The sequence below is a fragment of the Betta splendens genome, chromosome 11, assembly GCF_900634795.4.
Source record: "Betta splendens chromosome 11, fBetSpl5.4, whole genome shotgun sequence".
NCBI lineage: Eukaryota > Metazoa > Chordata > Actinopteri > Anabantiformes > Osphronemidae > Betta > Betta splendens.
The window spans coordinates 12,206,947-12,223,467 of record NC_040891.2 but is presented as its reverse complement, the minus strand read 5'-3'; the positions used below and the strand labels follow the sequence as shown (position 1 = coordinate 12,223,467).

The 16,521-nt window shown below is 45.4% G+C and overlaps 3 protein-coding genes across 4 annotated transcripts; 1 reads left to right on the top strand and 2 right to left on the bottom strand.

Moving 5' to 3' along the window:
- Positions 1 to 360: 360 nt before the first annotated feature.
- On the bottom strand, positions 361 to 2,986 carry exosc7 (exosome component 7). Of its 2 annotated transcripts, none has more exons than XM_055512704.1 (8): positions 2,847 to 2,986; positions 2,122 to 2,223; positions 1,894 to 1,988; positions 1,436 to 1,601; positions 1,282 to 1,352; positions 1,062 to 1,185; positions 821 to 976; positions 361 to 529 (listed from the first exon to the last, which is right to left on the bottom strand). In XM_055512704.1, exons 1-8 carry the CDS (start codon positions 2,856 to 2,858, stop codon positions 425 to 427), a joined length of 831 nt encoding a protein of 276 aa, XP_055368679.1. In that variant the 5' UTR covers positions 2,859 to 2,986; the 3' UTR covers positions 361 to 424. The 2 variants fall into 2 exon arrangements, with proteins under 2 accessions (XP_055368679.1, XP_029022803.1); XM_029166970.2 differs by lacking the exon at positions 2,847 to 2,986 and adding an exon at positions 2,361 to 2,519.
- A 136-nt stretch (positions 2,987 to 3,122) lies between these two features.
- Positions 3,123 to 8,812, top strand: zdhhc3b (zinc finger DHHC-type palmitoyltransferase 3b). Its single transcript, XM_029166969.3, has 7 exons — positions 3,123 to 3,263; positions 5,617 to 5,945; positions 6,023 to 6,147; positions 6,787 to 6,883; positions 7,122 to 7,203; positions 7,307 to 7,437; positions 7,970 to 8,812. The coding sequence occupies exons 2-7, from the start codon at positions 5,646 to 5,648 to the stop codon at positions 8,126 to 8,128; spliced, it is 894 nt and encodes a 297-aa protein (XP_029022802.1). The 5' UTR covers positions 3,123 to 3,263; positions 5,617 to 5,645; the 3' UTR covers positions 8,129 to 8,812.
- A 754-nt stretch (positions 8,813 to 9,566) lies between these two features.
- LOC114865662 (transmembrane protein 42) lies at positions 9,567 to 12,391 on the bottom strand. The gene is made up of 3 exons (XM_029166971.3): positions 12,074 to 12,391; positions 11,534 to 11,680; positions 9,567 to 11,408 (listed from the first exon to the last, which is right to left on the bottom strand). Exons 1-3 carry the CDS (start codon positions 12,248 to 12,250, stop codon positions 11,262 to 11,264), a joined length of 471 nt encoding a protein of 156 aa, XP_029022804.1. The 5' UTR covers positions 12,251 to 12,391; the 3' UTR covers positions 9,567 to 11,261.
- Positions 12,392 to 16,521: the final 4,130 nt, after the last annotated feature.

The following is a 16,521-nucleotide window of genomic DNA, read 5'->3' as shown; positions in this document are numbered from 1 at the left end:
CATTAAATTGCTGCTATGAGAGCACTGTCCAAAAGCGAAGGTTTGTTTTGGACCTGCTGCTCTCAGCCTGTGCACACACCCTTCGACCGTCTGTGGAAGTGATCCAGAGTCACATCTGGTCTTCCTTTGAGACTCCAGTCTTACACAATCTTACAGTGACACGTGGCAAAGACAGAAAGCCACAGACTGGATGTTTTCTCTGCAGAGCTTGTTGTTGTTATTATTTTCTCCTCTTTTTTTAATCCTATACAATGCAATTTGATTCACATTCAAGTCGATCTGTTCCACAAACTCTCATTTGGGTAAAAAGAAAAAACCATAGAAGAATAATCTGTGCTTCAGCAATTACAACTACAAGGAGATTGTACAAATTGAAGTTTTATTAGAAAATTGTAGCTACATGGACAAACATACAGAAGATATTTCAACCAAGAAATCCAACTTTCTGCCGCTTCTTTCCCAAACTCTCCTCCTGCTGCAGCAGCTTTATGAGTGGAGCATGAAGAGCTTTCCCAACACGTTTTCCTGCCTGGAGACAACAATGTCAACAAGGACACAATAAAGGCAAGTGCAACAAAAAAACCCATCTTTTTGCCAACAAAACAATTTACTAAGATTCATCACAAAAGATTTAGATTTATAGAATCTTTTGTGACTTGTGAACAGAGACAGGTTGTTTGTATTTCTATAATAACCTCCTCATAAACTTGGGGAGAAAATCATTGGCTTATTTTATTCTTGAAATAGAACAGAAATCATCATACTAATGAATTAGCTCCAGTGAACAGGCCAGATGGCTCAGGACGAGGGCAAAACTCACCTCTGTCATTTCAAAGATGCTCTCTGGATCCAGGCTGCCTCCCCCCACCTTTCTGACGCAGGTGATGGTGCCCTTTTGTGTCACGGAGATAATCAGGCTAGCCACAGAGCAGGCTTTCTCCTGCAGAGTTGCATCCACCACATGTCTGTGACCCACCTGAAGAAAAAAGAAGTTTAGAAGAACAGTGTTAACTGTGTAATAAAGGGATTTAAAGGTGCTCTATAAAATCACTTGGTCTTGCCTTGCACAGGGTCACTATACAGGGCACATTTGTCACATCTAGCCTCATACAGTCATACGGATCATCTGACAGCTCAATTTCCTTCCCTCCTTCCTCGTCCACTGATATGTGCACTCTGGGGATTCTGTAGGCAAAGTAAATACAGAACTGACTATAAGACACTAACTCCAGCAAGAAGTCCCTGAATTAACAATGCAATAAAATCCAGTTTGACACGTACTTTGTGTTGAAGAGAGCTGCTTTGATAGCTATGGAGATGGCATCATACAGGTTTCCATCACATTGAAGAAGCTGTGAAAACAAATAAATGTGAAGCGTAAGTATTAGGATAGTGCTTCAAAAGGTAAAAGATGCTGTTGGGTCCCACCACCCACCAGCACATCGACGTAGAGCACCCAGCAGTGTTCTGCAGCAGTGATGCACAGGCTCTTCAAGTCCACACTGTGTTTGTTGTTGAAGACTTTGTAGAGCGTGGTGCTCAGCTCCATCCCTAGCTCCTCGCCTCCTCTGCCCTCAAACTCAGGAGTTGCATTTGCCGAACTATTGATGGAAAAGATCAAACAAGGCGTTGAACGTGTGCAGCTGAATGCACATTTCTTGTAAACTACACTAGAAACGTCTGTACCCGGTAGAAAACCTGGGATTTCTGGGACGTCTTAGAGGCACGGACGACTCTATGCTGCCTCCTAGTGGCAGGGTATCCATAAAATGTTTAAGACAGTGGATGGTTTATGTATGTGGATGAGCTTGTGTGTATGACCAGGTGAATTAGAAGCAATGACACAGGACCTTGATTATCAAATATCAATGTTGTAACATGTACAATACCTACCAGTCAACAAAGAACTCCAAATAGCCTTCATCTGGCACCATAGGCCGTGGTTTTCCAATTTCGGCCTTTATCCCAACTAGAACTGCTGTGTGTCCCTGAAACAAACACAGGGCGGATAACACAGTCTTTCAGAAAGAAATACTACCTAGGCTTGAGAGCTGATATGACACAACTTATCTATCAGTCCATTACGTTTACAGGAAGATACACGACACACGTTATAATTACCAGAGTGACTTTGGCGGATCCGTCCGTGTTGGACACTACATCAGTCTCTATTTCCATGTGCCTGTAGTCCTCACAGCCCCTTCCATCCACTCTTAAATCATCCTGAACGCAAAAACCTCAATGTCAACAGAGATGCTAATAGCTAACGAAGCTAGTGTCACGTCCAGTTGAACTATCGCTGTCAGCTGTCAAAATTAATAAACGAACGAAAGTAGTGGACTTAAACCCTGCAGACTCACCCGTATACCGTGTAAGATATAAACCTTTTCAGCCTCGCAAACCTGCACTGTTGCCATAATGTACAAACTCTGGTAGCATGTGTTCTTGTCGCTCGTGTGCTACGCAATCAAACATCGCCGACTAATGTAGTATTTGCCTGCTCTGCTCACCGGCGTGTCCCGGTGTGGTTTGAGTAACGCAAATGTTCGGAAGGTTGAATCCGCCCAAGCGGGACATCCGGCTCCGCAAACACAATGAGAACTCAAAAAATTAGAAGTAAATGTGACACCCACCAAACCAACTTCAGGAAATTTCCTATTTATTATTATTATTTCATATTTCCTTACTGTACGAATAAACACGAAGTCAGAACTACTGAAGTACAACAGAAATCACTCCAAATCACAAACTGGGACTATGCTACAGACGTTTACAGTAACGGGAGGCGTCACCTTGACCTGGCAGACCCAACTCAGGGATTAATCGTCCTTGAGCGTCAGCTTTACCTGACAGACCATACTCGGGGCCCAACCCTTTCCTTGCAGACGGGATACTTCCTGGTTGGAGCTGCTGCATTTTGTGGTCCCACTGTCCGCACAGGGCTCGGGCTCTCACTGGGAAAAGAGCCCCGCAGCGGCGAGATAGCGGCGAACGCTCGCTATTCGTTACCGCACGAATTTAAAAAGGTCCACTCGGACGCCCCCACGGGACGCGAGGCGGCAGCGGGGCGCCGAGGCTCGGCGGCGGGGCTGTGGGCACCAGCTGCCCGCTGATCACGGAGGTTAGCCGGGATCGAGCTAGCAGGCTGGGCGGCGGAGGGGAGTCCCTCTCGGCTCCGGCGGGGGGTGTGTGAACTTCTCATCGCTTCCGAATACCGGAGGAATCCAGGGGTTAGTTTGGGCAGCGCAGCGGGAGAGAGCGAGGTGAGTTACAAGCAAAAAAAACCTGTTCCCCGTCCTGTAGTTAGAAGAAGCAGCGTGTTATCAGCTGGCAAATACTGGAAGTCCGTCCATACCAGCTCCACGCTCACTTCCTGGTCCTGCTGCGCTTCACTGGAAGTGACTTCATCATGGCTAAAGTCACGTAAAGTCCACAAACCGCCACAGGATATTTTATCAGCTGGATCAGAAGTTAATTAAACAGCAAAGGCTGCCTGTCAGTAGTTTCTAACTCTGACATGAAACCTTACACTGATGTATTATAACTTTATTGTGCGTTGATAGAACAAATGGAACAATGTTAACTTGACTGACATATCGGTGAATATTTAATGTCTATTTACCATCAGGATGACAGAGCGTTCTGAGTCTTGGAGGATGGTGTCTGTTTGCTCAACAAACAGCCCACATAATTCACAGAAACCAACTAGACAAACAATCAGACTGAGACAAAGATACAGTTTTACATCTGATAGTTTCACATACTATACTGTATGTTATATGTTGGTACCAGACAAATACTCGTAAAATACAACTACCCTGATTCCACTGGTAGTTCTTCTTTCCTGATAGAAGGGGCTGTTCTTTAAATAGTGTCTATTACAATCAAGTCGGTCAGTGTTGTAAGACGGTGATTCACTGAGAGGAATCTATAGATTCGTTGTCCTACATCAGCGACCACAGAATTAGCTCACAGCTGATCGTGAACTTGGCTTTGTTCAGTTAGTTTCCTTGCTGGCCATTCGGGAGCCTTACTGTTGCAAGTTTCCACTTTTGATGGATCGTTCGCTTTCGTTTTCAATGAGCACAGTCTTTTGGGCCATTGTCGCTTCTTTAGTTTCTTACGGAGATTTTCCTGGAGTTTTGCAGTAATTCCCATAACAAGTATCCCCCTCAGAAGAACAAGTTTTACTGGAACTGGAGTCCTGTCTCCTGCTGAACTTTCATTGATAACCAGCCGTTAGCCTGATGATCAGACGGAACCTGTTTCACAAGGATTTTTCGAAAGCTGCTGCAGACGGATCGCTGTGACGTGTCCTGGTGATTTAGAAGCGAAACATTATGATCTTAGGAAAACTTGGCAAGAATGTTTAATGTTCTAGCAGAGCTTCTTGTCACAGAATGCAAAAAAATGCAACAGCTGGAGCCTCGGTAACACTAGTAACCCCCGCTCTCAGATAAACGCTGAAAGCACTTCATTTAGCATTGACTTCCACTGGGACTGGGGCAGATGGAACCGTGGCCCAGCCCTCGAATATCAGTGAAACTGACACCCGGCACCTCCAACCTGACCTCTACAGCACACACCTGCCGCTGGTGGCGACACGCGCATTGAAAGGGGCAAAAAGGCAAAATTCTAGGGTTTATCCAGTTCATACTGCATTTATAAAAAAAGCTGTCTATGTAAAAAGCCCATATTTATTTTTCATTTTAAGTAACTGGAATGATATATAATTTCAGGTTATATAAATTTACAGCCATTGGCAATAAACTCTTTGCCTTATCATCCTGGCTAATGGTGTGATTTAGCAAGCACCATTATAAGGTCTATTTTGCTTGTGTTTGAATTAAACAGAACATAGAAAATGCAGAATTCATTTTTGTCACAGACTGATGATTTATTGAACCACAGAGAGAACAGTGCCTGCAACACGTCATAGAGAGCGAATTTTGAATCTGTGGATGACTTTCATTAATTTGTGCTCATACATGTCGTAGGACAGACGCATTGTTTTCACTCAGATTAAAGGTCCTCAGGGAAGGATGCTTATCTCCCCGGATCATTGCCTCAAATCCAATTAATACGGACATGAAAGTGAGATTAGGCTTTGGCTCAGTTAAGCCTAATGAATAGATGAAATCACCAGGAATGACCACGCTGGGTATGAGCTCCCGCTGTAGTGGGGAGAAACATGCAGGGGCCCCGTATCCTCCGAGAAGGAGCATCACCTCCGTCTATGTTATCTCCTCACGCCAGCGAGGCATGTTTTTGGTTTGTAACATTGTGGCCCATTTGAGTCGACCTTATCCTTTTTGTCTGCTTAATTGCTTATTCATACTCGTCTCAGCAGAGACAGCTGTAGTCGATGACTTTTAAGGTGGAATTGTGAATTGTTAATCCAACAGCAGCCTGTTTTCTGAGAGAGGCAGTGTTTGCTTCTCCTCCAGCTAATGCTTCCTCCTGGGTTTTGTGCCAAGGTTATACACTAGCTCCTAATGCTTGGGGAATGGCAGGAGCGCTAGTTAGTTATGATTTCCTGTTAAAATCTGAATAGTATCCAAGCCTATCTAAAATGAAAACCCACTAACTCACTGACGGACGCATCTCTTCTCGCAGTATGTGGTTGCAGCCACGGGCGCTGTAGGATGAGTCCCGCGCATCGCACCAGGGACATCGAGCGGCACGCTGGCTACCTGAAGCCCGAGCACTGCACCCCGCCCCCGCCCCGCACCAACTCGGACAGCATGTGGTTCATCCGCGACGCCTGCGGCATCGTCTGTGGCGTCATCACCTGGTTCCTGGTCTTCTACGCCGAGTTCGTGGTGCTGTTCGTCATGCTGCTGCCCGCTAAAAACGTGGCCTACAGCCTCTTCAACGGGGCCGTCTTCAACAGCCTCGCTTTCCTCGCGCTCGCCTCTCACGCCCGCGCCATGTGCACAGACCCAGTGAGTGAACCCACAGCATAAATGTCCTAATATCGCTGCATGCTTTGTTAAGGCACCTTTTCTCCCCTCTCTTCCAGGGAGCTGTACCTAAAGGGAACGCTACCAAGGAATTCATCGAGAGCCTGCAGCTCAAGCCCGGGCAGGTGGTGTACAAATGTCCCAAATGCTGCAGCATCAAGCCTGACAGAGCTCACCACTGCAGGTACGGGCCTCGCCGTGTGAATGTGTACGCTGCAGAACCCGGCCCCGTCACGCGTTCTGCTGAAGTCTGCAACTTGCAGAGGGGCCTCCCCTGTGTGTGTTTTTAAGAAGATCTGCGGAGCCTTTCCCTGTAGACCTGCAGCTTGATAATGAGGAGTCCCCTCTGTGGCTGCTCAGTGGTTTCCTGGGAGCCAGAAGCATGAAAAGTGCAAAAACACAGCGGAGTAATTGAATTGTGCAGCGTGTGAGTCATTCTCTCTCGAAGGAGACGATTGGTATCGTTTTGAATGAAAGAGAACTTCTTCTTCTTTTGCTGATGATTCATACTAGTCTCTTATGACTCATGAGAATAAAATAATTTATTTTTATTTTTAGCTGTAGCGCACACAGGTAGATTGACCTTAACTCTCTTCTTTCTTTGAATTTGAGTTGAATGTTTGTTCTGTCGGACCATAAACATCCACCTCCACATACTGAAGCCTCCACGATGGGAGGGAGGTCTGTCTTTGAAGCCTTCTTTGGCTTCGTATCATGGAGTCACGCCGAGAATGATGAAAGTTGAACTCTCCGTCCCACCAGAGCCACCGCTTCACTGTTTGCCTGTAATTTCTTCAGCTTAATTATTCATGTGTTCCTGCAGTGTGTGTAAACGCTGCATCAAGAAGATGGACCACCACTGTCCCTGGGTGAACAACTGCGTGGGAGAGAACAACCAGAAGTATTTTGTGCTCTTCACAGTGAGTCTTTAATCATTGCGCAGAAATAACATCAGGCTCAGAAGGATCAGTTTCACATTATTTATTCATCTCATCAGTGCAAACTTAAATGATAAATATTTATTACATTTTAATGATTCATCTCCGTAATATATCGACTCCTGTTTGTGTATGGATTAATGGTTGGATGTCAGTTTCCAGAAACATAATAATTTTGTCTAAGTATGTTAAAGCTGTGTATCGTTATGTTTTATTCCAGATGTACATTGCACTAATATCCTTCCATGCACTAGTGATGGTGGCTGTTCATTTTGCTTTCTGCTTCGAAGAAGACTGGGCAAGTAAGCACCATCCAGTACTACAGTCCCATTGTCTCCCTGATGAGCTGCTCTTCATTTTGCATTGGCAACAAACTGTACCGCTTTCTTTCCTCGTATTCATCAGAATGCAGCAACTTCTCCCCACCAGCGACCGTCATCCTCCTCATCCTCCTCTGCTTCGAGGGGCTCCTCTTTCTCATCTTCACGGCGGTTATGTTTGGGACTCAGGTCCACTCCATCTGCACCGATGAGACGGTGAGTCACAGCAGCAACAGACTCTGAGTAGCGCCAGCGTTTGTGATACACTAGATATTGATTTAATAAAATCAACACGAGGAGTTTCTTGTTCACTAAATCCAATCATAGTTGTAAGTAGGAGAAGACACTTGCAGCCTCCACATGTTGGATTACTACGTTTGTCATAGTGCTCGAACCACCTACGAGGATGACTCACAGTGTAATGGTCTCCTCAACAAAGATCATCTATTTCCGTCTGTGCGTGCGTGTGTGTTGATTGTGGACATCAGGAATAGCTGAGTGAGTCATCTAAACCCTGATTAAGAGCTCAAGGCAACTTAATAATGCAGAACAAGATGAGCTTTTAGATTTCTTATTGGGTGTTTTTCTGTTGACATGTTAAACCTTCAAACACATCTTTTTAATTTTAAAAAGAGGTAATGGTGCCTGTTTCAGCATTTCAAGCCCTCTGGGGCTGAGCACCTCAGAATCAACCCTATGGTTCCTCCTGATGCCTTGTTCTCAGACCTGCGGTGTCGTGTCCCTGCAGGGTATCGAGCAGCTGAAGAAGGAGGAGAGAAGATGGGCTAAAAAGTCTAAGTGGATGAACATGAAGGTGGTGTTCGGCCATCCGTTCTCTATATCCTGGCTGAGCCCGTTCGCGAAACCTGACCACGGCAAGGCCGACGTCTACCAGTACATAGTGTGAAGCTCCAGACTGATCACCACCTTAGTGTTGGCTGGGCGTTTGTGGGCCTGAACTCCACTCAGCCTCTTCTACATTTTCTTTAATTCGTTGTAAGACATTCCGTTTTATACTACTTTTAACTTTTTGTCGCTGTCTTTTTTTTTGTTTTATTGTTTCTCTCTTGGTGCTGACAGAGATTATTAAGATATGGCTACATTAAAAAAAATATATCTCAGAGCTCTCACTAGGAGCTCTCACTAGGAGTCCAGCCTTTCTCAAAGGAGATTCCCTGCAGTTCCACTGCTCATTTCCTACTTCCTGGACTGAAGAACGTGAACTGCAATCTGAGCTGAGAACAGTTTGGTGCCAGGTGAACCTGGTTTAGTCGGCCTCTGGACATTACTGTGATTCTATAACTTCTTGTTTTGCTGTATTTTTCTTCTTGCTGTATTTCTGGGTTTTCTTTCGCGGGACACTGCAGATGATTTGCCTTAGCACAGTGCGTGGCGACGTCTGTTTAACAGATTCATATCATTTTTGCCTTAATACACCAGTTGGGATGAGACAGGATGACACTAGTGTGAGTTTGTTTTATGCTTCTGTGACGCCTGATCACGTCCTCTGGGGAAAGTGGTGTTAGTAAATCCTGCACATTCTGTCTGCACCAAACCTGTCACTCCAACAAGATTAAACGAATCATCAGTACCTGTCGTCGCTGGTTGATAGAACTTGGACTCAAATACTGAGCAATACTGTGCAACTGGTTTATCCAGCTATAGTCTAACACATTTATATTATTTTAATGGAAAAAAATCAGTAATTAGCTGTTTCCCATTACAATAATTACTAGTGACTTCATATCTTTAGAAATGATGCATGTTTATTTCCAACACTGGAACTTTTTGTCTGTTTCAGTGCAGCTGCAGCATTTCAGCTCACACACAAGCAAATCAGAAACAAATAGGTTTCGAGTGATTGCCTCACAGTAAAAACAGTCCTGCGCTTGATGTGGCGCAGGAGCACGTCGACTTTGCATAAGCAGTAACTTAGTGAACCGTGAACACTTAACAAGTTTACGCACACATTTTCTGGACAAACCTTCACAAAACTAAGCAACTGCACATAGGAATTTATGTCAGTTTCCACAGTTAAGTAAGTAAGATAAAATTAAATCGTAAAGCCAAAGTACACGTTCTATTTTCATGTGTGAAAGCAATTAGGGAGCGTGGCAAAGCACTAATAAATAAGAAGCATTTGTTAAAGTCAGTGCTGAAAATACCAGCTAAAAATAAGTAACATAAAAAATGGGACCAAAAAAGAGGATTCAATCCTTGTTGTAAAATATGTTTGCAGGTAAATAAAGTCTAGTTTTTACTGAAAGAAGACATTCCAGCTTTATAACTCGCCACACACCTAAACCAGTGTCTACTGTACGTTAGAGATGGAAACAAGACCCGTGTTTGTCACATGAGATGTTTATTTAATAATTTACCAGTGTTTCTTCTTTGATGACGCCTCCTCTCTAGTGTTTGTTATAAACAGAAGATATTTACAGTTTTACAAATGTTTTTATCACATCATTTTTTAAGACACATTATGAGTTGTTCATATCAGGGCAAACTGACTTTTCACGTGTTCTTGCAGGAGCCTCCAGACTAAACCGACGGCCGCAGGTTTCAGATTTATGCTTTTATTTCAGTTCGGTCGCATTGTTTTGTTCTGGTATTTCTTCACGTGCGCACCATGCTGTGGCCACAGGCCTACACACGAGGCTACAGCCAGAGTTACAGTGAGCGCGGGTTCACAGGTAGATGCAGAGAACAACCAGGCACCGAAACATCTTCAGACGCCAAAGCAAACATTTGACGGTAAATGGACGTTAAGGGAACGCGCGTTTCCCCAAAATGTCTAACGTCTACTGTGATTAACGCCTCACACTCAGAATCCCAGATCACATGCAGAGGCATGTGTGTGGTCGCGTCGTCACATTGGTAGGGATACACGCCACATCACACGATACCAAGCCCAGACAGCAGCAGCAGCTGGAAGGACATGGGTCATATTTGTGCACTGCTGCTGTGGGACAGTACCGAGGTGTAATAGCTACCGTTACGCCTTTATATTATGATATGTATCCAAACAGCAAAGAGTGATTGATGTCATGCCACAATGGACCTACTTATCGAATACTAACACTCCTTTGGTAGCGTGTAGTCGTTTCCTTTGCTCAATTACTGATGCGACTAATCATAATTCACATATCACAGTGTTATGACATTTAAAGGAGGTGTAACGTTATTGCACGCTCGCTCACAGCTCCAGGGGTGAAGAGGGAGCGTTTAATGGAGCTAATGCGTCCGTGAATCCCCAACTAACTAACTTAAGGAGGCGGCTGTGATTTTAGACGCTTTGGTGTGAGATAGTGGAGCTCAGGCCTCGACAGGCACATGCACGCATCTGCTATACGATGGACCAGCCGCGTCCTAGCTGTCGGGTCAAAAAGCACGAGGCCCAGACGGAGAGCGAAATCTTACCAGCGAAGAGCCGTTGAGCAGCGCTACCTTAGTGGAATTATTACTTATCACTTGGTTCAGTGCCTAATCTATGACGTCAGCATGCAAATGCAGTCCGCGTAGGGCGGTTACAGTGAGTGTCATTAAAGTTAACTTGGCCAGCATTAGATAACGCACGTGCAGATTGTGGCAGCATCATGCAGATACATCTGTCAAAATTAAACCCTAAATTGTCGTTTCTTAAGATTGATACTATTTTGTGTCAGAGAACCAGCAGCTATTAGCTTAGGTTAGCTTAGCATGACAACTACAAACAGTAGGACTCAGCCCTTCTACACAAAAACAGATCAAAAGCTAATATTAGTTTTTAGGATGTCTCTGATGCTGGATGGTTCATTTTTATACTTTTGGAAAATGGTTTAGTTTGTGTTTAAAGCTAAGCCAATCAGCAGCTGGCTCTGACGGACTTAGATCCAAATATAAAAACGTTTGTGTTTCAATCAAAGGGGCATTTTACTTATAAGTGGAAACATTAATTGAATACAAATAGAAACTCCTTGGTTTCTTTCACTGTAGTACAGGAAAACAATCCTATTCATGTTCATGTACTTTTGTAAAAGAACAAACTTCACTATGACGTATTATTCATCCTTTGAGGCGACGGAGTTCCGCTGTGCGTCCTGTGGGGAGACCCTCTGCAGCACCAACAGGCCGGAGAACGTCAGGGAGATCCCAACCCACCACAGCGTGATCTGGGCTTCGCCGAAGAGCAGCTGGCCCAGGAACGCCTGCAGGAGAAAACGCTTCAGCTCTCCTGTAGGAAGCCTCTGCATTTCTACGCACAGCCCATCCTGCTTTCTAAAATAAAGTCTGATGATAACATGCTTAGAGGACATGTTGTGTCACTACTTACGGAAGATACGAAGTTGGAGGCGGTGGTGGTCACAGTGGTTCGGGTGGAGGAAGAGGAGTACCTGAGAGCCTTATCGAGGAAGGTCCACATCACAGCGTTGCAGGTGAAGAGCAGCCCGCCGCACAGCAGCCTCAGAGGGATGTGAAGCTGGAGACAAAAACACACACTTTCATTTGAAACGTCTGGACGTCAAGGTCACCGCTTGACCTTTCTACTGTACAACTGCCTGCAGACGTTTCCGACATCCCTGTGACGGTCACGCATCGAAAACGTGACCCTCTTATGGAGATCAGGCCCGAATGCTGCCGCTGAAGTTACAAAATACCGCGATAACACGCGCTGCTGCAATGTCATTGAGCACGCGGACACGGCACGAGAGCGCAGCTGCTGCATAGGCTCCCTCGTGTGATGCGGCCGCCGACGGTGCTGATGCTGCGGGCGGGGAGCACCCCCCCCCCCCGAACTTCCTCCGTGAGAAATCCCCCCGCTGCATAATTCATCCATCGCGCCCGCGTGAATGACTACGTGAACGCGCCTCACCCGGTCACACGCCGTGGTTTCGTCCGCCTGTCTGAATTTCCGCTGCTCTCCCCACGTCCGGAGTCCGGTCTCACACACTCCCTTCAGGTAGTCGGCTCCCAGGGACAGTTTGGCCGAAGACGACGCCACGGCCCCGAGGAAACCCGCCAGCAGTGCATAGAAAACTCCCGGGAACATGTTGGTGACGACAGCCGCGGCACATCGTTCTAATCCATCCTTACGTTTCTGCTGGTCCGGGTTCCGCTGCCTGCATGGTTGTGTGTGTCACTGGGCACGTTTCCCCTGCACTTTCTGCCGATATCCGTCCGGTGGCAGTCACACAACACACGGTCAACCCGGAGCGGGGTCTTCTGGGAAGTGTAGTTCCATAATCTAATAAGGCGAGAAAATTATGTATTTGACTTAAAGCAACAAAATACAAATTCAAACATGAAGGTAGTTTATAGTTCTTCGGAAGGAACCTAGGATTTAAGTTCTTTCAAATTACACTATAGACGGGGATGGGCTGCAAAGGCATTGGCATTCTGGGAATTGTAGTTTCATATTTATAACGCACCAGAAAAAATGAGTGAATCATCAATAAGGCGCATCTAACAGTGCGGTAATAATTATAAACGACTTACACACTGAATGAAGATTTTTTATTGTCGCTTAATCAGATATTTTATTATCATGAATGTTATATTATCTGCAAAAATATGTAAAAAAATATCCTGAATAAATTAGTAAAATATGTCTGACTATGACATTTAAAAGCACGACACATTTTAAAAACAATGAGGCAATTCAAAATGTTTTCTAAACGCTAATAATGTAGAAAACAGGCATAAAACCCCTCAAGAAAGCTCTCGGACCCCATCTGGGTTTCCAGTCTTTGAATTAGCCTCATATCACTGTAGGTGTCTCCAAACACCCTGAAATCATAATAAATAACTCAATAAGAAGAGTTTGCCTCGACGTCGCCCCATTCATCTGCGCTACTGCTGGATGCACCACAGGACGATCAATACTAATGTAATGTCCTTGAGTGTGAGTGGGACAGTATGTCTCCACTTGATCCAGACTGCATAAAGGGACGGATCCGTTTAGCATACTGATCTGCATTATAAAGGCCAGTCAGGGAAGAGGAGCCAGAACAAGAACTAATTATTCAATTAGCAGACTATATTTTCTCTTTGGATTCATCATAGTGTGTAGTAGCTGCATATCTCTATTTTCTATTACTCTAAACTTCATTCACAGTCATTTGAAAAGCTACAATCTCTACCTGAGAAGTTTCTCACTAATTATTTTGCAGGTTCTGGTTAATCACACTAAATCCACAGCCTTCTGTTCTGTTTCTTTAATAACACATGTTCTGTGTAGATGAGTGATATTCATAAATCTTAACAAGGTGATTCATACCCTGCAGACAATGATGTAATATCCTCAGCCAAGCCAGGTTCCTCCTACATGTATTTTCCGGGGCCAGCAGGTGTCTCTAATGTACTTTAAAGCAACACATCCTCATCTGAGGCCCCCTGCTGTGCTTGTAAATCATAAGCTTGCAATCTGTCTGTGTGCATTTCTTTCTTTCCCGTGGATAAAGGCAATAATTAGTGTGAAATACAACCTACTTTTTTTTTGTTGATGCCTTGACAAGTTGTTAGCACCGCGCCACACTGTTTTCTCAGCTCGGCATTTGTGAGCTATAAAACCTTAATTAGCCTGTGAAGAAGCGGCTGCGGCTTTATCGCTGCACACAACGTCAGCCGAAGTGAAAAAGATGATCAGAGGGTGTTTCCAGAAAATAGCGCTCGGAGCATAAACAGGCAAATGAGTCATTTAGAGCCGGGGCTGGTGTGTGTTGGTGTGTTGTCTCCCTGCATGTGTGGAAGAGGAAATTAGAGTAGAGAGCAATGACTGCTGTGGTCCAGTTTTATGCCCGTGTCCTCTGCTCTGATGTCGCTGAAACCAGCTTCGAGGCTACGACCGTCCTTGTCGGTCAGACAGCGTCCGATTACCAGGAAAAGTTTGAAATCAGCTGGACCCTTTAGCTTCTGTGTCCTCGTTCAGAGTTTCCAGCCTGCGGCTCCTCTGACAAACACACGTGTCAGGTCAGAAGCACTAATTAGGGCCCTTTGCGTCTATCCAGCTCAAAGCTAATTGAGCCCACAGAGAGCTTGAACGACACTTTTCTGAGGCTCTGTCGCTCGCTGCCCGTGTCTCTGTCCACCTCTCGCCATGTCACGCTTCAGTGATTCAGTGGGAGCAAAATTCCCCCTCCAAGTATTGGGTTCATTAGTGTAACAATTTCATCTATGACCTTTAAATCAGCTCCCGCTGACAAAAAAATAGATATTAAAGAGTAAAAAAAATCAGTGATAAGTAACAGTTGTGACTTCTTGTCACATACTTTTGCAGAGTTTTATTTAAGTTTTACTTTAATTTAGCCAAAAGAATTTTTCATTTTAATTCTCATATCATTAATTCTGGCAGTTACTGGCCTCTGCTAAAGGTCAACCTTTAACTAGTTAGTTAGCGTAACCCCCTTTAAGCCGTGATGCGTTCACTGGCTGACAGTCCTGGAACGCCTCATTAGAATAAACAAATTAGATCGGCCTCCACTCAAAGGACGACTTTGGAAGCGCCGGTTGGATGCGATGACTTCATCGTTCAGCCGGGCACAGAAGGGCAGCAGGACGTATGGTCTCCACTCACACCCTCGATTTCCAAAGTCCCTCGCTGTTTGTGTGTGTTTCACTCAGCTGCACGCGTAAACAGTCTGCTGACCTTGTCACAGGGTCAGTAGCTGCTCTCCAGTCCATTAAGCAGTTATTGGTGAGGCTGCTTGTCTTTGTGATTAATGCTGTTTTTTGTGCAAACATACTCCGGCTTTTGGCAACTGGAGCATCACCGCATGTCTCTCACACAAACTGAGCTGACTCCGAGATGAAGTGAACTTGTGTTGAGCCCAGTAGCACGGCTGCTGTGGAAGCGGAGCTCCTTTCCCATGTCAGATAAGCTCCTCTCCTGAGAACATTCATGGAGTCACGCCGGCGGCAGCTGAGTTTGCAAAGTGCAGATAAAATGTTCCCAAAACAAACAGACTTAAGATTATTCCGTTCCCCCGGTTGCCAGGGACAATTAGATCAGGCGAAATGCACACGCTAATCTGATCCAGTAGCTTTTTGTAAGTGCACTAACAAACCAAGGTCAGCCCGTCTCTATGGTACAGCCGGCTTTTGGGTTGAACTGTCTGGGACTGTGCATAATGCACACAGAACGATGGTCAGTGTGCAGAGACAAGGGCAGACGAGCTCAGCCAGACAACACTGGCAATAGTGCTGACAGCAGGACACTTGGATGGAGGCGAGTCCTGCTTGCAGCGTAATGAAATATTCTAAATGAATCTGCCTCTTAGCACAGTTTCAAGTTTCCGGACTCTCTTCTAGGTTCTGGAGGGTGAGGTTTCTTTCTGTGTCATCACCATGTGAAATCTTTGGACTGGGAGAGAGCACAAGGCCAGCGGGTGAAACACTGTCATGTTAAAAATACCTTCCTGTTCATTGTTCATAATAAAAAACACAACATGTTGATGTTAATACACAGCACTTTGCAGATTTGGACACATGAAACCAGGGTCGCGTTGATTAGGATTTCACTGCAGCTCGAATTCATGTCCATGAAGAAGATTTGCAAGTTTAAAATCCTGACTTGGTTCCCACACACACACACACACACACACACACACACACACGCACACACACACACACACACACACACACACACACACACACACACACACACACACACACACACACACACACACACACACACACACACACGCCTTGTGAAGTGCTCTGCATGCGCGAGCTCCAGAGTGAGTTCAGGCTCGAGTAAATGTGCTCTCACTTTGAAGTTCAGAGACTTCAAGCCTTTTAATCTTATTAAGCCGCATGTGGGCTCCACATTAGGCACCGTTCTGTAGACCGACGCTAGCACGAACCCACCAGAGCACTAGGACACCGTCCAAGAAGCTGAAGGTCCGACAATGGTGCATCCATGAACACATTCTGTAGTCTTTTCACATATGTCACCGTTTGACCCTCAAACCTCTCTGTTCCAAACAAGGCTGCTCCTGGTTCCTAAACAGTCGACGCTTCGCTGCTGTCAGGTTTCCTGCTGTCCACGTCCAAGAGATAATGGCCCTGGTACCGGGAGCGGACTGGTGCAGGAAGGTGACGAGGGCCCGGCTCGGCCGGTCCCAGCTGCTATAAATCGGACAGGGCCGACAATGAGGCGCAGCGGGGGAGATTGGGCAGAAGTCACTGAGTCAAAGCTGGGGAGAATTAGGTCTTTTCAGGTTTCACAATGCTGAGGTGAAGAGACGCTAATCTGTGCAGGGCTAATGTTCAAGATACATTAATGATGTAAAAGGTATCGTCCTGAGGACTCCAGTCCAGAGA

Bases quoted from the DNA above. Each gene is read 5' to 3' on its own strand.
- LOC114865662 (XM_029166971.3), bottom strand. From the start codon at position 12,250: ATGTTCCCGGGAGTTTTCTATGCACTGCTGGCGGGTTTCCTCGGGGCC. The intron at 11,681-12,073 runs GTGAGGCGCGTT...TTTTGTCTCCAG, and splicing joins AAACCACGGCGTGTGACCGG to CTTCACATCCCTCTGAGGCT. The intron at 11,409-11,533 runs GTAAGTAGTGAC...TTTCTCCTGCAG, and splicing joins CCTCCAACTTCGTATCTTCC to GCGTTCCTGGGCCAGCTGCT.
- exosc7 (XM_029166970.2), bottom strand. From the start codon at position 2,417: ATGGCAACAGTGCAGGTTTGCGAGGCTGAAAAGGTTTATATCTTACAC. The intron at 1,989-2,121 runs GTAATTATAACG...TGTTTGTTTCAG, and splicing joins GATCCGCCAAAGTCACTCTG to GGACACACAGCAGTTCTAGT. The intron at 530-820 runs GTGAGTTTTGCC...TGTTGTCTCCAG, and splicing joins GCATCTTTGAAATGACAGAG to GCAGGAAAACGTGTTGGGAA.
- zdhhc3b (XM_029166969.3), top strand. From the start codon at position 5,646: ATGAGTCCCGCGCATCGCACCAGGGACATCGAGCGGCACGCTGGCTAC. The intron at 5,946-6,022 runs GTGAGTGAACCC...CCTCTCTTCCAG, and splicing joins GCGCCATGTGCACAGACCCA to GGAGCTGTACCTAAAGGGAA. The intron at 6,148-6,786 runs GTACGGGCCTCG...GTGTTCCTGCAG, and splicing joins GACAGAGCTCACCACTGCAG to TGTGTGTAAACGCTGCATCA.